Below are 25,712 nucleotides of genomic sequence, written 5' to 3'. Positions count from 1 at the left end.
ATGCACTTTTTTGCATTTTTCAAAGTGCAATGTGAAGCACTTACATGCCCTTAGGGAATGTATGTGCACCCATGCTTATTTCAGGGGTGCATCAGGGTGTCCTTTTGACACCCCTGCACCCTTGAAATTGCATTCTCAATTTGCGATTCGCTAATTGCTAATTGCAATTTGAGAATGTCTTCCCAGTCATTCCTATGGGCCTCTAGGCCCATAGGAATCAATGGGGAGGTATTCCTTAATTGTGAATCGCAATTTGCGATTCGCAATTAAGGAATATGTAGGATTCGCAAAATGCATTGCGAATCCTACATACATAGGGCCAGATGCATCAAAGGATTTTGTCCATTCTGTGTTTATGGGAAAATGTGTTCATGCATATGGCCCATAGCATTTTGCAATTTTCAAATACCGATTCGCAAAAAAATCGCTATTTGAGACTTCCAAAATGACTTTTTGATACATATGGCCCTTTGTGCTTTTAGGTGCCATATTTTTGACATAACCTTGTTTTGTGAGGAAGACGTTGTCACACCTCCTCTAGCTCCTGCTGTCCTTCGTCATGGCAGTTATCTTCCAATTTGTACTAGTTTGTGATTTTCAATTTGTACTTTCTCCTTACTGTTTCATCCTAAACCTGGAGTTGTGTCCTGAGCAAGTATGCAAGCAGTTGCGCCTCCACCTCAATTTTTGGAAACACCTGGTGATCCTCCCATCAAATGGAAACAGTGGTTTGATGGGTTTGAAACATATTTAGGTGCCATTGAGACTAATCGCTTCAGGTCTGAGAGAAGAAAATACCTTTTGCTTTATTCGTTAGGGTTTGAAGGCAGGGCCATTTTGAAACATTTGCCACCAACTGTTGTTGAAGTAAAAGACATTCTTTTTTTTTTTAAACCATTTTTATTAGCTTTTAACATCAAGATAGCAAACATCAAGCATGGCAATGTCGAGCAGCATCCCCTTCTCCTCGCCTCCCCATCTAGATTTCCCTCCCCTTGATCAACAAGGGAAATCACATTGTCCAATAGTGCAATCAGGCCTCTCACCCAGCTCCATCTACAGCATAGCCTCAAGCCCCACATCCAGATCCGCAGTTTGACGGGTAAGTGCCCACACCCTTCATGCCTCTCACAACCCTCCATCCAGCCCATGATAGCGCCTCCACTTGCCCCACACCCTGCCAAATTTTTTGGGGCACCCCCTTGCTTTATATGTTACTCTCTCAGCGGCCATGTAGAGGTCCATCCCCCTTCTCCATTCTTCTAGTTGTGGTGTGTCCGGTGCAAGTAGAAGACATTCTTGATGATTATCAAGATTCTGTGAAAAGACTTCACACCAGGTTTGATGTCCAACCAAGTTTGGTTGTGTTATGACAGGTTTTTTCTACGAGCTCAGAATGCTGGTGAGGATGTTGATGCTTATATAACCTCTCTGAGAAGGTTAATTTCAGAGTGTCAGTTTAAACATTTTGCAGACCAATTGGTGACAGACCAATTTATTTGTCATTGTACTGACAAGATGATCAAACAGAAGATCCATGGGGGCGTGGCTAGCAGCCGATGATGGCGGCAGCCTAGAAGGAGAGCTCCGTGATTAAGGCGGCTCCCAGTTAAATCCGCACACTTATCCGTTAACAAAACTTCCCAGGCGGGAAGGCAGCGAAGCCCAGGACCAGGCGGCGGCAGTTCGAATTCGCTGGACCTCAATCCGAGGTCGGGAACCACAGATATTGTCAGCGCCCCGAGCGGGCCTGTGGGCGACATCCGGACCGGGAGGCACAGTGAGCGGCGCACCGACAGGAAGTGGCCTGGGCCGGGCAGCCATCCGCCGGAAACACCCGACCACGGAGAGCGACGGGGTGAACAGAGACCGAGCCCTCCAGCCTCCGTCACCGGACCGCGGGGAGCCGATCTGCCTGACGGGAGACTCGGCTGAGGTGAGGGGGACACCCGGTGAGGACGGAATCAGGCGCCCAAAGCGACGACGGGGGGAGCTGACGCCGCCATCTTCAGCAGCGGCGGCCAGAGCGCAGAGTCTGGCAGCGAAGGGACCGCGCTGCCTCATTGTCTGCACGGCGGCCCCCTCTAGCCGATCGGAGTGCCTGGCAAGGCGAAACAGACCGAGGGCACCCCCGCCCGAGAACCAGCGGAGCATTTGCGCGGGGCACCCGTCCTCGCAGCGGAAGGACCTATCTGGGAACGACCCGGGCCCCCCATCGCCATCAGGGGAACCGAGCACGTAGCTCCGGCGAGCCAGGGACGCTGTACGCAGTGCTGGAAGGGGACAGAGGGAGTCCTCCAGGGCGGCGACAATCGGTTGCGCGCCCCGTTAATGAATCCGTGACCCGGCCGGCCACCACACACCGGAGGCCCGTTCAGATCCGCAAACTTACTGGGACACCTCACGGGGGCCACTCTTACCCCCATAACCACAGCGGGGACCCAGGGACAACCCCCGGTAGCCGGCTGAGGGAGATAGCTTGGCCCAGGCGACACCAGGATGGCTGGCAAGGGGCATAAAGGCGGGGCGACACAATCACGCCTGGACCGCTTTGCTTATGACAAACCCGGCTCCCCCTCCCCCTCACAGGACGCCAAAGCACAAGCGAGCAAGACAACCGAAGTGACCGGAGGCAAGAAAGCGACCATTGATGACGTCATGCGGGCCCTCACGCAAGTACAGGCCACGGTGGGGTCGATCTCGGCCGAGATCACACTCATAAGGGCGGACTTCCATAAAATGACGGAGAAGGTGAACAATATGGAGGTTGTGACCAAGTCCCTGGTCGAGGACGTCTCGGAACTCCAGATTAGTATGGAACGCATCTCGAAGGAGAACAAAGAACTACGCGACAAGCTCGATGACCAGGAAGGACGCTCGAGGCGGAACAACATCCGTATTATTGGTGTGCCAGAATCGGAAGACACGAGGGCGATGGACCTATATGTGGAGAGTTTGATCAAAGACACCCTGAAGCCCAAAGGACTCTCCGCCTTTTTCACAGTAGAAAGGGCGCACCGGGTACCGGGGGGACGCCACAAGACAGGAGCTAACCCCAGACCGATTATAGCGAGGCTCTTCAATTTCAGGGATCGGGACGCCATCCTACAAGCGGCAAGGAACTCGCCCCCCATTAAGATCCAGAATGCGACGCTGGCATTCTTCCCTGACTACACGGCCGAGGTGGCACGGAGGAGGCAAACCTTTTTTGAGGTCAAGAAAGAACTCAGAGCCAGAGAAATCCCGTACTCGATGCTCTTCCCGGCCAAGCTTCGGGTCGTAGCGGACAACAAGACTTGGTTTTTTGAATCCCCAGAGGTGGCGCAGGATTGGCTGGAGGGTTGGAGAGCGGCGGGCCCTCGTCGCTCAAATAGACAGAACAAACACCGTACAGCTGGCTCCCGACAGGGCTCACAAGCCAATGACGAAGATGCAGAGATACATTCCCCTTTATCCGACCGTCAGGAGGACAATGCAGACGAGGATCAATAAGTCACAGCCATGGTCCGACTGAACGGAAGATGATGTGAACAGGCAACGCCGCCTTGGACACTGGGCGGAAAGGCCTCCGCAGCTGAAGAAGGGGGCCGCTGACCACGGAGAAACCTTCACCCCAGCGAGCAAGTACTATGTTATGGGGCGGGATCAGGCACTCTGCTGAGTTGGGGGGGCGGGCAGTTCTGAGTCCGTTGAGCAGGGGGGCAGGGAGGGGGGGAGTTGGGGGTAGAGGGGGATTTTGGTTTTTAGTTTCTACACAGGGGCAGGTTAGCTACAATGGGGCACACGAGTATAGGATGGTATTGTCACAATGCAACGCACAGGGTCACTGCACAGACCTCCTGGTCGTCCACGAGCGTAAATTCACAGGCCGTACACCCACACGGGATGGGGGAGGACACTAATGTAGGGCAGACGTCCCAGCTACACCTCATGTCCTGGAACGTAAGGGGCCTAGGCGACAAGATTAAACGTGGGCTGGTCCTGCAAAGTATAAAGAGGCTGCACCCCGCCCTGGTCCTACTACAAGAGACACACCTCACCGGCACAGCTACAAAGGCCCTAGACAGAAAAGGCTATAGCATGATAGTTCACTCTGGATTCACAAAGGGGTCCCGGGGCTCCGGGATATTAATTCATCGCTCATCCAGGTTCATAGTCCAATCAACGACCACAGACACACAGGGGCGTTTTGCAGCGATACACGGCCAGTGGGAGGGGAAGCCACTGAATGTGGTCTCGGTCTACATCCCACCAGCGCTACACACCATAGCTTTCCCGGAACTAGGGAAATTCTTGTTAGATCTTCCTGAAGGGGATCTTGTTGTGGGGGGGGATTTCAATGTAGTGGCACAAGACTCCCTAGACCGCCACCCGACGCGCACGCGAACACCAGGACCCTCCAAATTGCATGACTTCATGGAAGCGCAGGGTTTAGTGGATGTGTGGAGGCGGCTACACCCAGATGATCGGCAATATACATACCATTCAGCAGTCCACGACAGCCTGTCGCGGATAGACTATTTCCTGACGTTGGGGGGGGGTCTCCTCAATTTCACTGATTCCCAAATTAGGCCGAGAGGGATCTCTGACCACTCCCCGCTTACACTGACTCTGTCCAGTCAGGGAAAAACCCGCAGACGACTTTACCCTATTTACCCGGGTTACCTTAAAGAACCGGGCGTAACCAAGGCCTTGAAGAAAAGCACACGGTCTTACTTTGCAGAAAACGTGGGGTCGGTGGAGTCGCCTACTGTTCTATGGGAGGCCTACAAGACAGTCCTCCACGGACAGGCGATCTCAGTGATCGCACAGCACAAACGCACACAACGTCAGGAGCTAACGGATCTAGAAGAACAACTTGATAAGGCATCACGAGAACACGAGGGGAACCCGACTGGAGACACCCAGCACGCACTCCGACTGGCTCAGCAGAGTCACACCGACTTTCTGCGCCGCAGAGTGCGAGACAATATGTCCGCAACGGCGAGCAGGGTGTACGATATAGGCGATAAGGCTGGGAAGCTCCTGGCATGGTTGGAAAGGGCGCGGGGAGGCCAGCGGGCGATATTGCAACTGAGGGACTCTGAGGGTGAGGTACAAACCAGTCCGGCACACATAGTGGAACTCCTAGCAGACCATTTCCACTCCGTATACTCCCCTGACTATGAGGTCACACGGGAAATGGCAGAAAGCTCCCTTGTGGGAGTACCGACCCGCACTCTCTCCCCAGACCAACGGGACGAGCTTGACTCCGATCTGACGGAGGAGGAACTACAGACAGCCATAGCAGCAATACACCCCGGGAAAGCACTGGGCCCCAATGGTGTGCCGATAGAATGGTACAAACTCATGTCCGAGACACTGTCCGCACCACTGCTCGATATGTTTCAGGAGTGCCGGGAACGGGGACGACTGCCCCCTGATCAGCGCACGGCCACAATAGTCGCAATATCTAAGCCCGGCAAACCCCCTGAGGAGTGCGAATCCTATCGCCCGATCTCCCTCCTTAACGCCGAGAGTAAAATCCTGGCGAAACTGTTGGCCACCAGGCTACTGCCCCATCTGGCGCACCTTATACACCCGGACCAATCGGGCTTTATGCCACACCGAAGTACGGCGCTGAACTTGCGACGGCTACATGGGGTATTAGCCCGAGCCCCGCAGTTGGAGGAAGCGGCAGCGGTACTGTCGCTAGATGCCAAAATGGCATTTGATATGGTGGAGTGGCGCTATCTCTTTGCAGTCCTGGAACACATTGGTATCGGCCCAACGTTCATATCATGGGTCAGACTGCTATACACCGAACCCATGGCAAGAGTAACCGCAAACGGACACATATCGAGGGAGTTTCCGTTGGCAAGGGGCACGAGACAGGGGTGCCCACTCTCGCCACTACTGTTCGCCCTAGTACTAGAACCCTTGGCCACGATCCTCAGAACCACCCAGCTGCTGAAAGGTATACAATGGGAAGGTGGAGGTGAAGATAGGGTTTCCCTATATGCCGACGACATGCTCGTCTACCTCATGGACCTCACGAACAGTATCCCGGTCTTACTGGCACTATGTGAAAGCCACGGTACGGCCTCGGGCTATAAACTCAATTGGTCCAAGTCCGTGATCTATATGATAAAGGGCGACCTTCCAGCCTTGCCTGAAGATTGCCAATTACTCGTAGAACGCGTCGCCTTTAAATACCTAGGGATACGGATTACAAGGGAGCACTCGACCTTCCTTGACCTGAATCTTAAGCCCCAGCTGGACAAATTGAAGACTGACGTGCGCCTTTGGAAAAATCTCCCCTTAACACTGCTAGGTAGAGCGGCACTCTTTAAGATGCTGGCGCTCCCTCGCTTCCTTTATGTTCTGGAAAACACGCCGGCAATGGTTCCCGTGTCGTTCTTCCGCCACGTCTCGGCGCAACTGTCCACTCTTCTGTGGGGAGACAAACCGGCCCGGGTCGCACAGCTGAAACTAACCAGAGACTGGTATAGTGGTGGGATAGCCCTCCCCAACCTTGAACTATATTACTGGGCAGCTCACCTTAAGGTGATTAACCAATAGATCCACGCAGCGCAAGACGACCCAGCGTTCAGGGCAGATAGACACCAACTAGGCTTGTCCACCCTGCTAGCCCCACTCTATAACAAAGGGATGGTGAGGAAGTTAGAGGGGCCTACCAAACACACGGTAGCCTTATGGCACAAAGCTCAGAGACGGTTGGGATGGGAGGGAGTGATCACCAGACTCACGCCACTATGGGACGCCAAGGCCCTCGGCAACCTGCGCAGCTCCAAGGGGTTCGACCAATGGGACAACATTGGAATCTCCTCGGTGGGCGATCTATGGACCAAAGAGGGAGTGCTCTCCTTCACGGCCCTAAGGGAACAATACAGCCTAGCGGAGACCGAAACATACAGGTACGTACAAATCAGGCACGCACTCCTGTCGGTGCTAGAAACTGGTGCGACGCTTCCGGAGTCGGCTCCGTTAGAGGACCGATTGCTTACAGACTACATGGAGGCCGGTGCAACCTCCCTCACTTACCGGAAACTCATGAATAACCTGCCGGACCCCCTGGGGAAGCTAAAGGAGTACTGGGAGGACGAGATAGGGGACCTAGATGAAGCAGACTGGAACGCAGCCCTGGCTTCGCCCAGGGAGGCGGGTATTTCCACTCGATTCAGACTGATCCAGTTCAAAGTGCTACACAGGGTCTACTACACCCGCACGACACTGTATAAGATACATAGAGCAGACCACCCACATTGCCTGAGGAACTGCGGGGAGGAGGGTACGCTATACCACACTATATGGACATGTCCACATGTACAGGATTACTGGCGGCGTGTCACGCGCACGATCGGTCAGACCCTCCAGAACCCATTTGCACCGGACCCTAGGGTTTGTCTCCTGAATGTGTGGGGCCCAACAGATCTTTCACTGCATGCGAAGAGGTGGATGATCATAGGTGTAATGTTGGCAAAGCGTGACATCGCGAAAAACTGGGGGGCGCGGGAAACACCGACACTGGCGCAATGGTGCAGAAATATGGATGTGATTATGCTGACCGAGCGGGCAGTATATCAGCAGAGACATAATCCTCGGAAATGGAACGGGATTTGGTCGCCCTGGAACACATATAGGGGAGACCTCTGTGAGCCCCTGCCCGAGGAGGAGGATGAGGACAGCTCAGAGGAGGACGAAGGTCTGGATTGATGGGAGGGAGGGGGGAGTGAAATGTGGAGACAGTGAATGTTACAGGGCCCTGGGAACCGGCAAGTAGATGAACTTACTGAAATGTATATCTGAACCGAGACCTGATAGTTGCATGTGGGCACTTTGATGTTGATATAGACCATTGCTAAGAACCGTGGACTTAACCCTGAAAGTAGCAAGTTGAAGTTGGGGGGGTAAAATATAAAAAAGTTGCTCTAATGATTATGGCAGCTGAATGTTGACGCTGCACCGAAGGTCTAATGTACGTTACTGTATACCATGTGACGGCAACAACAAAAATAAAATAATAAAAAAAAAAAAAAAACAGAAGATCCATGATCACGCAAGACCTTTTTGTCAAAACTTGGCCCTTTAGACCACTCTTGCCCCCTGATCGTAAAGCAGTCTCCTATGAAGGACGTGAAATCAATTTGTCTGGGTACATTGAAGACATTATGTAGTTTAGAGGAAGGAAAATTGCTGGGAAAGTGTACGTTGCCTATGAAGGGTTAAACATATTGGGTTGGTTCCACCAGGGCTTTTTTGGTATGGCATTTAGGCCTGGGACCAATGAGCAAGTTCTGGTTGTGTGGGATAATTTGGATCTGGAAGGTATCATTAACAAATTTCTGCACATATTTTCAGGTGAGCTTGGGAAGATCAAAGACTACCAGCATAGAATTGTTGTGAAGGATGGTGCGATACCCTTAAAGCACAAGCTTAGGAACGTCCCTTTTAGCATAAGGCAAGATTTAGAGAAAGAACTTAATTCTCTGTGCATGAAGGGAATAATTGAACGTGTTGACTCATCCCTGTAGCTTTCGTCCTTGGTGGTTGCCCGTAAACAGAATGGGGAGTTGAGGGTCTTTGTTGACCTCGCTGCTTAAACAAGGAGATTTGGGTGAATTCCCACCCTCTCCCCAGCATCAATACATTTTTAGCAGGGTTTGAAGGATGCCAAGGTCTTTTCAAAGTTAGACTTAGCCTCTGCTTACCACCAGGTAGAGTTAGCTGTTGAGTCTAGACATCTTACTGCCTTTGTTTCCACATTTGGTACTTACCGGTATGTCCATATGCCGCTTGGCCTGCCTTACGTCGGCGGCATCTGTCCTCCAGCATTTGATAAACAACATGCTCAAGGGGATCGAAGGATTGTCTGTTTTTCAAGAGGACGTTTTGGTATTTGCTCCTAATAGAGCGGCTCATAATGCAACTCTTGAAGAGGTTCTTTCTAGGTTCCAATCCAATGGTGTGGTGCTTTGAGGAGACAAGTGTGTTTTTCTGACTAAGGAGGTTAAGTATTTGGGGCATTTGGTTACTGGCCAGGGTATTCTTCCTAAGTCAAGTCTTGTGGATTCCATTTCTAAGTCAAAGGCTCCTTCTGATAAGTCTAGCCTCAAGTCTTTTTTTAGGACTTTGCGAATTTTATTCGCGTTTTGTTCAAGATTTTGCCACCAAGTTGAGGCGATTGTCGCAAATGCTTATGAAGGGGGTTGCGTTTCAATGGAGTCCTGAATGCCAAGTTGTGTTTGATTGGGTCAAGCAACAGCTTGTTTCAGCCAAAGTGTTAAAGCACTATGAAGCTGAACTTCAATGCACTTTGACTGTTGATGCAAGCAATGCTGGGGTGGGGGCTGTGCTGAGTCAAACCAAAAGAAGGGAAGTTAGGACCATTGGCTTTGCCTCAAGAGTTTTGTCTCTCACAGAAAAAAAGTACTCAGTCATCGAAAAAGAGTTATTGGCCTGTGATGAAGTTTCACAATTTCATTTAGGGCAGGAGATTTTGCCTCCAAACGGATCACAAGCCTTTAATTATCATTTTGAGTGGGAAAAATGTTAGAGGTTTCACTCCTCGAATTGCTCACTTGTCCTTGAAATTGTTGCAGCTTGATTTTTTACCTGAGTACATTCATGGTCGTCTGATACTGTTGAGGATGAATCTGAGGTGGGCGAGGAAGACAAGGAAGATTTCATTGTGGCAGCTGTTGACCTCCCACAGTTGTGTGCGATTTCTGAGAGTGAGTGGGGTCAATCACTCAAATAGACGCTTCCATGCTGACAGTCATGAGATATGTGGAGACAGGTTGGCCTAGGGAGAGGAACCTTAGTTTTGAATTTAAAACATACACTCAAGTGGCTGATGATTTATCTATTGAGGATGGTTTGTTGATGAGGGCTGGCAACTTGGTTCCTCGTATGTGTTTGAGAGCTGGCATAATTTTGCATGCTCATGAGGGGCATTTGGGAGTCACCATGACAAAAAAAAGGGTCAGACTATCCTTTTGGTGACCTTCCATGGATAGGGAGGTTGATGAAATGGTCAAGGTGTGTGTCATTTGCTCTAGCTGTGATAAAACTGTAAAATTGCACACTCCTCTTTCTCCCATTGAGTTCCCATTTGCACCTTGGGTGAAGTTGAGGATTGATATAGATGGACCCTTCTACGGGCTTGGTGCATCTTCAAGGTTTGCGTTGGCCATGACGGACTATTATTCCAAATGGCCTGAGGTCAGATTTGTGAGGGAGGTGACCTCCAAGACTGTTGTTGAATTCTAGAAAGATGTATTTTTTTTTCCACAAGTTGCACATATATTGCAGGGCTCTGACTTTTGCATGAAAGATCCAAACATATACCAACATCTCCCTCCCCTGATCGCACCATACCCACATAGTCTGGCCCACCACAGAGAAGCACAACAGACGGGGTGGACACCTCTGGCCTGGCCCCTATCATAACCCCACAGCCCGAAAAGAAAAGTACATATCATCCCACTAAATGGTCCTTTGTCACCGGAGGCGGGTCCAGCAGCAGACCCCGATAATCCGCCCAACTTTCCAAATCTTGTAGTATTTGCGTTGGCACCCCCTAGCTACAAATATAGGTTGTTCTAACCCCATGCAGAAATCCAGTCCATTCTTCCATGCAGGGACCGATGGGGCCCCAGGCGCCTTCCATGCCTTGGCAATGTCCCTTTTCGCCAGTGTAAAACCCAATTGCATCAGGTGTCGCTTATATATATTACATCCAATTCTCTCCATGACATGCAATAAGGCCAGTTGTGGCTTGCGGGGAAGCTCCCACCCCAGGACCTCCGAAAGGCAGGAATATACCCCTCCCCAAAAGCGCACAAGAGACGGGCAGTGCCAAATTGTGTGAATGAATTTACCCTCTTCACAGCCACAATGAAGGCACACAGGGGAGGCATTCATCCCCGCCTTCCACAAACGCACTCGGGTAAAATAGAAAGATACTTGAACTGAACCAGACGAAGTCGCATCGCTATGGCCGCCCCTCGCAGCACTGCCAAAGCCTCAGTCCAATCCTCCTCCTCCAGTACGCCCACATCCTCCTCCCAAGCCCTCCGAAGTCTCTGAAGCGTAGGGGAGCAATGGGTGACTAGGGATTGGTAAATTTGAGAGATTTTCCGGTCAGTGAGATCACCCATGAAAACCTTCGCTTCTGGAGGGCTAAATCTGGCAGCGTCTCCAAGCAACCAGGGAAGGGGACAGGGCATGGCGAAATTGGAGATAGCAGTAGAACTGGGATCTTCTGTCTGCAGATCATGGAAGGATTTGAGTGTCCGGCCCCTCATGACATCCCCAAGGACGAGATGCCTATCGCGTCCCATCCCTGGAACCCCTGTAGAGTTGCCAGCTGAGGCAAACGCTTGTTGCCCCAGAAGGGGGGTCTCCCGAGTCAAGGTGTTCCACCACCCCATGCAGCGCAAAACCTGCCTCCAGATCAAGAACACCACCCACGTAGTCGACAGCAGCGACCCACGCAGCGGCGCGAGTAAAGTATTGTGTGGAGAGAATGGTGTCCCACGAGCTGTCGCTCAACTACATACGCTGGGTCTCCCCTGTCACCGTATCACCTTTCATTAAGAACCAGCAAATGTGAAGCTTGATAGTATGAAAGAACAACGGAGGACGCCAGTCCCCCACAGTAGGTGGACAGGAAGCCCATGCTTATCACCACCCGTCCCTTTCCACAGGAACTGTCCCAGTGTTGCACTCACCTGTCTGAACCATCGGTGTAGGATCTGATATGGATGATTTTGTAATTGGTAAAGGAGCTCGGGAAGAGATCGGCGATCTTCCATACAAAGACAGCGGCATATGGGACCAGGACTTCATATCCTTGCTCGGGCCTGATTTTGATCACTATCTTATCACTCTAGATCTCAACCCCGTTCTGGTCGACTGAACCTTTGTTGCCTGTCATTGAGGAAAGAAAGTGCATCTCTTACCAGGTTAGTTCAATCAATAATGGACTCGGCTCGGAAAAACCACAGACTACTTCTAAGTTTAAAGATTTATTATAAGGTTAAGATTAGTTGCAGATACAGGCATCTCAAAATGAGATTCACAAGATATACGGGCCCAACTACATACATGTGCTCCCTGAAAGCCCTCAGGCGAGCAAAGAATACTACGAGCACCAACTCTAAAATTAAAAGGGCTGCAAGCATTGACACATATTGAGATCTCTCCGTCATTTACAGCAGGAGTGAAAATTCAGGTTAGGCTGTCCCTACCCTGTTCTGGATGGTATCCCTACTTAACAAAATCTCAACCTATCAAAAGGTGTCAGCTGTGAATGACTTCCTAGGAAGATCACCCACTCTTAGTCTCTTGGTGAAAACCTATAATCCTCCAGTCATGACCCCTCTCTGCCTACCCATCCGCTCTCTAGAGGGTCCTCAGGCATCTGCTCTAGCTCCACCCAGGGGTGCTGTCCCTAATACAAAAATACAACAACATTCGAGACGCCCCTCGTGAGACGCCCATCACGTGGTCTTGATTCTGGCTCTTTCCATGATGTTTCTCGTCTGGGCCTCGTGCGTTAGCGTTGACCTTGCTTCTCAGACTCTTCTCCGGCCCGCCGATACCCCCCAAACATTCCGGAATCCTCCTACATGTCTACATCAGTAACTGAACAGAACTCTATTCATCCAATTCATTAATTTGAACCCCCTCACATTCGCAGACAAACATCCGTAGCTGGATCCCCATCCTCATAGACTTCTAACAGAAGTCTGCAACTTATTTCCTGACACAAGTCGGCCTGTTCCAGTACGTGCAGATTTAAACCCCTTTTTTTCATTTCAGGCCTACAACCCTACTTGCAGCAATTAAACTAAAATAACATGTTAGCATCATTTCTCGAACAATAAAACACATCTATGGAATATAAATCTAACGAATAATAAAATCATTGTTAACATTAGTGCAGTCCATGTTGATGAAATGTGAACCCTTCTAATCCCTTTTGGCCTGGCCATGCGGCCTATCCTTTTCTGTGCTTTGCTGCACGACATTTTCTCCCTTAGCAGCTACATAACATGGACTATGATTTATCACACTTATTAAGCATATACATTTTGTACTCATTTCTGTATTAGTTCCACTTCTATATGAAATCTCTAGATTAACTACACATTTTTGAAGTATATGTGAATATAATTTCAGCACTCATAGCATTTCTCCTTATGATTTGTGCCTACTACTCGTAACTCTGACGTACTCATACATTTCGTTCAGTTTGCGCTCTCTCATCCTCACAAGTCCATTCCCACACTGGAGCCAGGTTGCACACTCAGCAGACCTCAGAGACATCCGATAAGAATATGCCTAAATATTTTAGTCCCCCCTCCACCATCTGAACCGAGGAACCCCATGCCCCAACCCTCGTCCCATCTCCCAGTACCCACAATGTTCATTACCGGGGGTTCATATAGAGTCCCGGCGTTTCCCCAACCACAGCCCCGTCCTGTCTATATCTGTGAGAAAGAAAAGAAAATCATCCGCATATAATGCGATCCTATCAGACAGACCCTGCGCCCACTCAAATCCCTGGATCTGTGCGTCAACGCGCACCCATGCAGCCATTGGCTCCATGACTAGTGCGAATAAGTATGGGGACAAGGGGCAGCCCTGCCGCGTGCCCCCCATAGAGAAGGACAACGAGATGGCCCAACCACCCGCACCAACGCTGTTAGATCTGTGTACAGTAGCATTAGGTGGGAGAGAAAGTGTGGGCCGAAATTGAGCCTTCGCAGCAGGGAGAAGAGATACCCCCAGCTAAGGGAATCAAATCCTCTGTCCATAGCAGTCAATAACAGTGCGGCCGGGACCCCAAAATGTCAGATAGCCACAATCGCCACATGTGCCCATCTAATATTGTGTCTGGTCGCCATCCGGGCACGAACCCAGCCTAATCAGGGTGCACCAAGGTGGAGATGTGGGGTAGGAGGCGATTGTCCAGCGCCTTGGCCAGAACCTTCGCCTCTACATTCAAAAGGGAAATAGGACAGTATGAGGCATGGTGCTCCGGGGGCCTGCCCAGCTTGTGGAATACCACCACCTCTGAATGCCTCCAGTCCGGAGGGAGCAAGCCCCGCTCCAGAGCCTCTTCCTCCACCGGTGAAAGTGAGGGGCCAATTGTATGAAGAAGCGTCTCAAAAAATCACTGGGGAACCCATAGGGTCCCGGCGCCTTCCCGGGGTTATGTTCCCCCACGGCCGCGCCCAATTCCTCATCTGTCAGGGGTAGCTCCAACTGTTTCCGGACTTCATTGGACACCACTTTAGGTGGTAGGTCGGTTATGAATTTGTCAGTGTCGGCGGTGGAGAGGCATTCCTTCGGCGCATATAGGTCCACATAATAGGCGGTGAAGCTTTCCGCAAAAGCCAAGGGGTCGATGATCGGTTCACCCGCTGGGCCCAAAACTCCCGATAGGACCTAAGAGTGGAAGGTTCCCTGGCAAAGCCGGTGCAGCATCTTGCTGGACATGTCGCCCCATTGATACACCCTGCTACGTGTCGCCAACCAGACTTGGCGGGCCTCATCCATTAAGAGGGTTCCATAACTCTGCTGTGCCATCAACAATTGTCACCTAACTAGACCGCCCCCTGCCTCTTGGCTTCCGCGTTCGAGTGCCTCTATACCAGCCTCCACTCGCAGCAGCTCCTCCCTACACTCCCTACGCGCTGCAGCACACGAGGAAATATCCACTCCCCTCAACGTGGGTTTCAATGCCTCCCATAATATCTCAGTGAGAGTAACAGACCCTACGTTAGTTGTCAGGTAGTGTTCGATGGATACACCCATGTGCTCCCTATAGTCATCATTCTGCAGATGACACACAGACAGACGCCACCTGAATGGTTGCCACCCATGACCTATCTGAAGCGTAAGGGCCACCGGAGAATGATCCGACAGGCCCCAAAGCAGGATGTCCGCTGAAACTATCCTACCCACTACCGCCCTGGGGACAAAAAGATAGTCGATCCTAGGATAAGAATCGTGGAAAGCTGAGAGATAAGTGAATTCCCATTTATCCCCATGGAGATGCCTCCATACGTCCACCCAATCAAGCACTGTCACCAGGGAGTGTAGCTTCGTGGAGCGACCACTCTCAAAGTCACCCCCACCCCCTAAGTCACCCCCCCACCCCGCCACCTATCCCGGCCCAATTCCATGACATCATTCCAGTCCCCTCTGACTACAGTGAGTGCGTCCGGTATGTCAGCCCAGAGGGTCATAATCGGCTCCACTAAATTCCATTGCAAAGGAGGGGGCGCATAAATGCTGCTCAATATCAGGAGATCCTCCCCAACCTTGCCCCGAAGGAAAATATAACGCCCCTGCATATTTGTCCACTGTTTCTCTTGCACATAGGGGACCCTGTGGTGTATCATGATCACCACCCCCGGGAAACCCTTGTGAAGCTGGAGTGGTAGACCTGCTGGAACCCATACCTCTGAAAACATAGGGCCTTCGGGCCCAGTAAATGTGTTTCCTGTAGCAGGAGCACATCAGACCGGCCCGTTTGGCCTGTTGAAGTATGGCCCCACATTTAATCTTGTCTAAGGCCCTGCGAACATTCCAGCTCACTATGCGGAGAGTAACAATAGTCACCTGTATCCTAGTAGGTGTAAAGGCCATCTGGACAGGCCACTATTATCATAGCCAGCATTGGGCCTTTTCGGTACACGCGTGTGATGGTGTGGACCTACAGCGGGCGTGCATAAACAACCCCCTCAACAAACCCCCCACACTATACCTCAAAAACACTGAAGTATCTGTTGCAGCTAGGTGGGATCCCGATCCCCAACAGGGGGATGGGAGCCGCTCCAACCAATGGATCCCCAACTCTCTGTCCATGCCCCACTGGCACGTCCGCGGCCAGCAAGGGCCTGGCGGAGGACCAGCCCATTACCTTGTCTCTCTGAAAGTCCATCAGCAACCCGGGGCCTCAGCAGCACCCCGCGGGCCCAAGGGTAATCCGCGGAGACCTGCCGCCCAGAGGAGGAGCCCCCCGAGAAGAGGCGCTACCGGACCGGGAGTGTGGTCGAGATCGAGACCGTCTGTTGCCTTTTGGCTATCCGGGCCATCCCACTCGATGAGGAATCGGATTTCATACTAGGCAGCGTGTGGACTCTCACTCGTACCGTCTCATCAATCCATTTATAGACCTCTTCCGGGGCGTCAAAGAACTGTGTGCGGGAGCGGTACACCACCCGCAAGCGAGCGGAAAACAAGAGAGCATAAGGGAGTTGGAGGTCTCTCAGGCGGGCTTTCGCCGCCATAAACGACTGTCGCTGCTGGTGCACAAGCCTTGCATAGTCAGGGAAGATGAGAAAGCATGCATTGTTGTAGGTAAGTGGCTCCTTGGCTCGGGCCTGCTTCGCAATTGCGTCATGGTCAAGGTAGTTCATGAATTTCGCTATGACCGGCCGTGGGCGAGCCCTCGGCTGCGGTTTCTGCATATGCGCCCTATGGGCCCGTTCCACAGCAAAGCAACGGGACAGGGCCTCGGGGGAAGCCAGCCCTCCAGCCACTGTGTCAGAAAGCATTCCATGTTGTCCCCCTCACAGCTCTTCGGGAACCCAATGAAGCGGAGGTTGTTGCGCCGGGCCCACCCTTCAGCATCCTCCATATGAAGCGCTATCCCCTTCTGAACCGACTCCATGGCAGCTACTTTTTTCTTTAGTGAAGTGACGTCATCCTCTACCCCGAGATACAGGTTTTGGTCTCAGTAATGCGCAACACTGAATTGCGCAAGTCCTGTCTCAGCAGCATGACATCAGAGCCGACCGCTCCAATTTTTGCATGCAGCATGTCCCTGGACTGGGTGATGGCTGCCATAAGTGCTGCATTGTCAGGCACCACTCCTTCCTGTCCTCCCGGCGTCCCAGCAGCCACCCCAGCACCTGTATATTTATCGATGGGGGCTTGCTTGGCCTGGCCGCCACCACTCTTATCTCGCGTCATAGCCGCTGCCAGGGCTCCCCACACGAGTCCAAGGAGGACAATGGAGGGACCGAGATGAAGGGACGCTCACCAGAGAACAGCCGCGGTCCGGCCCGACTGCCGAACAGAGGCCCAATAGAAGCAGCCACAGGATTCACTCCCACAGGATGTCCCCTCCACTCGCGGCCCGATATGACCGCGAAACATCAACCGGCACAAGCTCCCAAGAAGGGGGGAGGAAGAGGGTGGGCAGTCAACCCCCCACTGGTGTGGTGGCAATCACGGACCCCCAGGCGGCTCATGGACCCAGCAAATGAGCCCCTCTCATGAGATCAATATGTCAAGACAACAGGCAGGCAGGACCAGGAGGGCGCAGAACGGCTCCTAGGATCCACCGCTGGACCTCCACAATGCAGCCACACCAGGTCCCCCCGTCCTACCTTTGCGGCCTGGCACAACTGATGAAGCGCCAGCACGCACCAGCACTGCCAGGAAGAGGGGGGATTGATGCGGCAAGTAGACACCCCTTGTTGTCGCAACGGGCCCCCAGGAGGCTCCTGGGTCACTTAGGGGCTTTTTCCTCCCTCAAACAGTAGCACAGCCTCTAAGAGAGGTCCAGCACCCCAAGATGGCTGCCAACCAGCTGCGCCACTTATTCCTGTTGTGCCCTATCTCCGTGGCCCGAAAAGGCCACCGAGCCGTGCCGCACCTCCACCGGTCCTAAGCAAATCAGGGGACACCAGGCAGCCACAGGCCCTCGTCCAGACTCGCAAAAGGCCGACCGCCAGCCTGCCGCTTGCACCACTACCGCAATGGCTCCTCCACCCGGCCGGACAGCAGGCAACTCCCCAGCTCCTCACAGGACACGCCTCCCACAGGCCGTAAATCCGTTCGGCGGCTGCCACTCCATCTGTAAACCTCCTGCAAAGCCCACACTGGCCCGGGTGTATGCCGCCGTGCTCCGATCATGGCAGAGCAGCTTGGGACCCAATACAGGGTCAGAGAGACAGGATATTAGGCCAGGATAATGCGGGGCTGGACGGAGCGCGCTCAAAACATGACCACCATCATGGCTAACCAAGCCACGCCCCCGAAAGATGTATTTTTGATGGAGGGTTTCCCTGAAACTCTCATGACGGACAATTGTACACAATTTGTCACCAGTGAGGTTGAAGCGTTTCTCCAGACCAGTGGGATTAAACATCTCAAGAGTTCACTGTATCACCCCCAAACCAATGGTTTGGTAGAACACATGAACAGGATGTTGGGGGAATGTGTACAGTGGGCTCTTGCTAATAACTGTGTAGTTGCTAACTCAGTCAAGACCATGCTTTGGTTTTATCGCACTACCCCTAATTCGACCACTGGTGTTTCACCCTTTGAACTGTTACGGGGTCGTAGAGCCACGACCAGTGTCTGTCTCAGTTGGATGAGTAAATGGGTCAAAGGTGGGCAGTGGTCTGAAGTCATGTGAGTTTGACTCATGAGAAACAGAAGTACTTTGATTCCAGGAAGAATGTCCATGAGATTGAGTTGGTTGTGGGTGATTCTGTTCCTGTGAAAAAGCCTGTTCATGTGAGGAAGGGTTGTTCCAAGTTTGGCCCATCCACATAGGTTGTGGAAGTTAGGAGTGGTTCCGTGAAGCTTGCAAATGGCAAGTGGTGGAACAAGTGCTTGTTGGTTAAGTCTGGTGTTGTTGATGGAGGAATTGGTGGTCGCAGTGTGGATGGTGAAAGGAGTCTTTCACGGTAGAATCATTCTGGTTCGAGATGCAGTTCTAGGGTGAGGAATCTTCCTCTCAGTTACAGGGACTGATTCGTTCATCTTTAATGTTCTTTTCCTTTACAGGTACTGTTGTCTTTACTTTGTAAATTGCATTTTCTTATGGAATGTTTCTGTAATGTTTTATTGCTTGTTTTTATTTTCTCCTTGTGTTTTCTCTCCTTTAGGTTTTATTTTCTTATGCTTTGTTTTATAGTATTTTAAGGAAACACCCATGTAGTTGTTAATGCTTTTACTTGCTTAGAATGTTGGTCGGTTCAGAACCTGAATGTGTGAGGGTTCCATACTGAGCATTAGCGATTTTTGTCAGTTGGTCTTGGACGTCTTCTGAGCACTGCCTGAGATGACTCAGCTGCGCTAATAAACATCGCATTCAATCTTACCTGCCTCTGTTCCACTTGCAGAATTACATCGATAATCCCTTTAGGTGTGATTGTATGGCAAGTCAACAGCTGACACCATTCCAATCAAAGCAAAGCCACATTCTCTACAAAAGCCCTGTCGTGCGCAGGAAATGGGCTTCACAATGGTACTTCCCCTATGGAGGCAAAAAGCTTGTATCCACCATAAAGTCATGAAAGACCAAAGATCCCACAACAAGGTTTTTGCTGGCAGGGACATTTTAAGGATTTTGGGGGTCCTGGGCCAAACGCATTTGGGGGCCCTGTTCTTGAAAGCTTTGAATTTATGATCCAGTTTCAGCTCTTTCATGCCCTCTTTGGCCAGGTCACTGACAGTGGGCAGGCAGACTGGTCCAAGTTCTAAATGTGTTTACATCTAATACTCATGGATAGTGATGAGTGTTTTTAATATTGTAACACAGCAGTGGCTCACTAATATTACTGCAAATAATCTCAGTGACACCCTCCCATTTCTCATATGTGAGATCCTGTTTTGATCTAAATGAAACTTTTCTCATGGATGTTGGATGAAACATAAACACAACAGTTCCCTGAAAAATTTCTGTGATAAACTCACACATCAATCACACATCAATCATATTAAAAATACATTTTAGCAAAACAGTATTTAAAACAATCTGTTTAAGAATAAAGTCATAGGGGCAAGACTCTGCAGAACGGAGCTGGCTCTACTGGAGCCCCCAGAAAGGCTGGGGCCCTGGGGCCCTGGGCCAGAGCCCACTTTGCCCACGCCGCTAAACGTCTCCGCTTGCTGGCTTATGTAATAGATGTAATCTCTCAGAACACTTGTGAGGTGCCCTGAAAACATCCTACTCACACAAAAGTGCCATTAGAAACAGGTTCCTGAAGAAAAGAGAATGTAATCACCTGACTAGGCAATGTATTCATTTTGAATGTGGCAAGCAGTATCAAGTACGATACCTTCCAGCAAAAAGGCTGTTACATTATCAATCTGAAATCAAGAAAAAATGATTGTGGCGTGTAACTTGTATTCAAAATTTCTCAAGGATGGGGCACTCTACAAAAACATACATTAATATTTAGCAATATTTTGATCACCATAGTGTTGAATAAATTAAGTTGCATGCAGCACATTTGCTGAAAAGCATTTCAGTGATCTATCCATAGCACTTGTTCATCAGTCATTAAGGAAGTCTTCTTTAAAATAGTGTAAGTGGTAGATTTAGACAACTGCCTGGTTGCACAAATATTTATTATATTGCTGTTGCCGTTCATATACAGAAAGTAATGATAGTAACTCAGCTCAAAGTATGCCCAATTCAAGAAGTCTCTTTCTTTACAATACATTACACCTCAGGGTTGTGTCACCAGCACTTTTTTATGTGTCAAAGTGCATGTAGCACACTACATGGTTTACACTGTCAGTAATAGAGTTTTCCAGTATTATAACCTTTTGTATGTTAGTTATCTATTTAAAATTAGTGAAGTAGTTACTGATAAAGTAGCTTATTTTATAACATACCAGTGTGTCCATCAATGGCTGTAAAATTACATTTTGTGCATTCTAAACACATTTACAATATAAGCCAGGATTTAAATTGACCTTCTGATCCATTTCTTACGTTTATTTAGTGGTTTAATATTTTAATTTGCAGACTAATTAAATAAATTGTAGATTCCTTAAATATTTGCCCATCAGGGATTATTTTATGCTACCATTAGGTCAAATAGCATTAAAGAATAGAACTTGTACAGCATATGTCCCCAACATCCACTAACACATATAATATCTATTGATTTCACTGAGAAACTAAGGGATTGATTTATTAATATTATAATTAACTGAAGAGAATATTTCATCAACTTTCATCAATTTCTTATCCTTGTGGTTTAGATTTGACTTCTTCCAATATTTCTGCCAATGTTTGGGAACATATAGGTTTTTTCAAGAGACTATGATTATAGAATGTAGGTTAACTACTGAATGATTAAATTGCAAACCACATATTTAATGGCAAACAATGTGGTTGAATGCCAGATGCATATCACCAATTGCATCTTTAAATTGTACACGACTTCCAGGTGAAGTTTTAGGATTTCAATGAGGAAGCTGCCCAGTAATTTGTCTACCACGACCAGCACTGGTGGAGAAACAAAAGTTCATCTCAAATGTTTTTCAGAAAATCTTAGACTTTGCAGTGAACATATTTATGTCCAAATACCTTTCATGCTTCTTAAATGTTTATATATGTACTTGCAATAATTAAGGAATAAGGGGTTTAACCCAAGTAATTGTTATGATTATGGACACATTTTTGAGTAAAAGACCTAGTTCATCATTCAAATTTACTTTTTCAATTACTTTAATTGTTCAGTATGTACAACTTTGTACAACTACCTTTTCATATATCTCACATGCATTTTACTGTCAGGATGTTTGAGACCTGAATCATCTATTGCTACAATTAGTGCAAATCTCATAAAAACTCTTTCTTCTCAGATGCCTCCCAACCTTCTGTCTCACGATGCCAGCCTGGAGTCAGCTGCCCTAGTATGCACAATGGTTCCCTTAAGAAGCCCACTTCTTTATCTGCAGTTGAAGATTCTGCTGTTACTATGCTTGAACTTCGAAATCGAGGTCCCACTGGAGTGTTTGAACACAGACGAGCCGAGAGGCAGAGCTGTTCAGGTAGGCATAACGGATGGCTGACTTAATGGCATGGCTACGAACATATCTTTGTTCAATCTTAAAACCGACCTGTGCACCAGAAGAAGGCATTAGCATGGCCTTCCTGCCCTTGGTCATCAGATCCATAACATACCTGTATTTGTTCATTGGATGGTTTCAATGAAAGAGAACACCAGAATCTGAGTAGTAGGTGTGCAGAATTATTTTAGCAGATTTATAGGTTAGATTGCAAACTTAATCACATTGTATACATCATGATGGCAACACAATTCTGATAAGGGAAAGAAATACCATGCATAGGACCATTTAAAATGCTTTTCTGTTTTTTACTGTTTTTGCAGTCTAGCTGGCAACATACATGTGCAAGCAGCTCTTTCTTTCCTCAAAAGTTTAATACATGTTTATCTCCAGAAAGATATAAGAAAAATGAATACTGGATTAATGTCTGAATCCAGGAGCATCTACCATTGCTTTGTAAATCAGTCTCTTATTTTGGAAGCCCGCAGGGGTATTACATTGCTTCACTCTAGAAATAACCATCTTATATTTTCAGACCTGCAGCCTTTTAAACTTTATGAATCTAAAAATTCTTTTCATGACCTCTACGTATGGCCTTCGATAGGTCTTAAGATCTGTGTGGATGTCTTCAAGGTGACAGGTGCTGTTAATACATTAGATCAAGCATGATTTAAATATTCATTCTTATTTCCCAGTTCCTTTTCTTTGCCTTTAATTAGACAAATTTTCATTGACTTGTGATAAAGCATAACCTATTAAGATCATTCTTTGTCATGCTTTCCTAACTGAATTCTAGATCCTTTCCACTTTTCAGGCTTAATCTTTCTAAGATTTCATGACATCATTAACTTAAGAGAAATGCGCAAGAAATGGATAACTAATTTCATTCAATTTGTACCTCAGCATCTATAAGTTTTTCTCTAATACATTCCTCTATTAACTCTTTTGCCCAATATTAGATGGGTATTAAGTGTAACTTATCTTATTGATGGTATATGCTTTGATTATCTGTTTATTCTTCAATTACATAGAAATCAATTATTTATTGATAACAAATAAAAGAAATAACCAAAATATACAAATTATCTTCAAAGATAGTTGGTGTTATGAAAAAGGTGTGCTACGTAGTTGCTTTAAGTTCTGAATCTGGCATCTGACTTCCTAATTAAAATGAAGGGATATGGCAACATATATCAATAGGTGAGCCTAGGTTGAATACAACTTGTAAACTCTAACATGTAAAATAATCCAAAGACATTATTTAAGATTTGATATAGCCTCAGGTCAGAGTCATGCCTAAAAAGCTAGCTTTATATGGGTATCTGGAAAAAAACAGAATAAAAGAAACTAAGAATTACAATATGATATGGTGCATTATAAGCAGTTCATATTTAAATCTGAATCTGTGAATAGTCCATCTACCCCGACACAATAACCTAGACCCCTTTTTTATTTGTAGTCTTCATATTTTATTCAATATATTTTGCTCCTATGATTCACTGCTGCTCAGCAGTACTCATTGTTTTAGTTTTATTATGTGCTTTTAGGGTACAGGCTTATAGTTAATGAGTCAGTGAAGAGGCACTGGTGATATCACATAGGATGATACAACTGTTGACATTGATTGCTGTCATATGGCTGAGATACCCGCCACCCCCTCTCAACACAATCCCCAAGGATGGGAAACCGGAAACAGTTCTGACGTTTTTGGAAGACGGGAGGGAGTGACCCTCCCGGCCGTATTTATTAAAATATGAAACAAAATTAAAACATTAAATCAACAGTTTCATATTATGTACAATTTCATTACCACATTGCGATGTTTGGCTAACCTTAACATATACTCTAATACAAAGGTTCTCCTAGCCGAACTAACATCCTACCAACATTTACTTAACTTTTGAAATTGTACATCCTAACGTTTAAGGGCCAACGGCAAGGTCGTAACCGGTGTCAAGATCCCTAACCCAGACATATCCCCCTCACTTGTGAGGGGCGGCACGGAGGCATACCTCAAGTGCAACTACCAATTTCCCTTGACTTGACGGGGGCCCCAATAAAACTCGACGCCACTTAAAGGTCGTACGAGGACTCGTGTGAGGTATCTAGAAGGTAGCGTAGACCCCCCCCCAAACCCCACACAACTTACCACATCTGCCGTCGCAGACGTCCTGGCCCCGGGAAATTCCCCAGGAGGGGGCTGTAACCCCTCCTACCCATGAAGGGGCCTTGACCGCCTTCCCTTTCCTTTCGGCGACCCATCCTTAGAAGGGACCGCCTCCCCGTTGAGGGGCCAATGGCCACCTCCCCCGAGCGCCCCCATCCGTAATGGGTGACGCCCACTCATAGGGATCTTCCAATTAGTGCTCACCGATCATGACCTTACCGCCCGACCAAAATAAATACGACAATGATAACTAAAAAACTAAAGACTAAATATAACAGACAGTAGCAACAACAACTTTATTCAAAGCATGCTTACTGATGAACACAAAAGCAGAATTACTTTATTTGCAAAACATAACACAAAACGATCATTCTTTATTGCATACTCAAAATCTTCACGATAATACCACAACCTGTAAACGAAAATCAGGATTATCCATCAAACTTTATTTAAAACCACTCGCTGTCTTCTGGGGCTGGTGGGTGGGTCAAAATTGGCTCTTCGTTCCGTCTCGAGCTCACGTGCAGCGAGGAGGTGCAGCTTCAGAGCACAGGAACAAGAGGATGCTTTCTGGTCTTGTTCCTCCTTTTATCCGTCTTCAGGGCGGGCGTAAACCCGCCCCTGCCTGCCCCAAGGGCGTGGCCAGCCGCGTCAGTGTCTAGGCCAACCCACTCTAGGGCGGGACAAGGCGAGCCCCGGCCACGCCGCTTCGGGCATACCAGCCGAGACTCGCCTCCCGCCCAAGATGGCTTCCCGGGGGGATCGTGGTACTCTGCCATACGTTCGGGGGGACCGATTGGTCGCCCCTTTCCATATGGCTGAGATACCCGCCACCCCCTCTCAACACAATCCCCAAGGATGGGAAACCGGAAACAGTTCTGAAGTTTTTGGAAGACGGGAGGGAGTGACCCTCCCGGCCGTATTTATTAAAATATGAAACAAAATTAAAACATTAAATCAACAGTTTTATATTATGTACAATTTCATTACCACATTGCGATGTTTGGCTAACCTTAACATATCCTCTAATACAAAGGTTCTCCTAGCCGAACTAACATCCTACCAACATTTACTTAACTTTTGAAATTGTACATCCTAACGTTTAAGGGCCAACGGCAAGGTCGTAACCGGTGTCAAGATCCCTAACCCAGACATATCCCCCTCACTTGTGAGGGGCGGCACGGAGGCATACCTCAAGTGCAACTACCAATTTCCCTTGACTTGACGGGGGCCCCAATAAAACTCGACGCCACTTAAAGGTCGTACAAGGACTCGTGTGAGGTATCTAGAAGGTAGCGTAGACCCCCCCCAAACCCCACACAACTTACCACATCTGCCGTCGCAGACGTCCTGGCCCCGGGAAATTCCCCAGGAGGGGGCTGTAACCCCTCCTACCCATGAAGGGGCCTTGACCGCCTTCCCTTTCCTTTCGGCGACCCATCCTTAGAAGGGACCGCCTCCCCGTTGAGGGGCCAATGGCCACCTCCCCCGAGCGCCCCCATCCGTAATGGGTGACGCCCACTCATAGGGATCTTCCAATTAGTGCTCACCGATCATGACCTTACCGCCACAGGTCCGGATAGTTGACCGGCTATCCGGACCCCCCACCACACTCCTACCTAAAGGTCATGTTTTAACGTCTTCAGCCAAGCTATGAAGTCTCCTATGAGTAACTCATTCCCCACCCGAGACAAATGAA

At 48.9% G+C, this 25,712-nt stretch overlaps 1 protein-coding gene across 1 annotated transcript in view; it reads left to right on the top strand.

Moving 5' to 3' along the window:
- SLC35F4 (solute carrier family 35 member F4) overlaps nt 1–25,712 on the top strand; it is a 581,324-nt gene that overhangs the window by 383,612 nt on the left and 172,000 nt on the right. The window contains exon 2 of the mRNA XM_086937979.1: nt 21,640–21,828. Coding sequence (XP_086794105.1) covers nt 21,640–21,828 — 189 coding nt within the window. The remainder of the gene's footprint in view (nt 1–21,639; nt 21,829–25,712) is intronic.

This window comes from Lissotriton vulgaris, chromosome 9 (genome assembly GCF_964263255.1).
Source record: "Lissotriton vulgaris chromosome 9, aLisVul1.2, whole genome shotgun sequence".
NCBI lineage: Eukaryota > Metazoa > Chordata > Amphibia > Caudata > Salamandridae > Lissotriton > Lissotriton vulgaris.
This window is presented reverse-complemented; position numbering and strand designations above follow the sequence as displayed.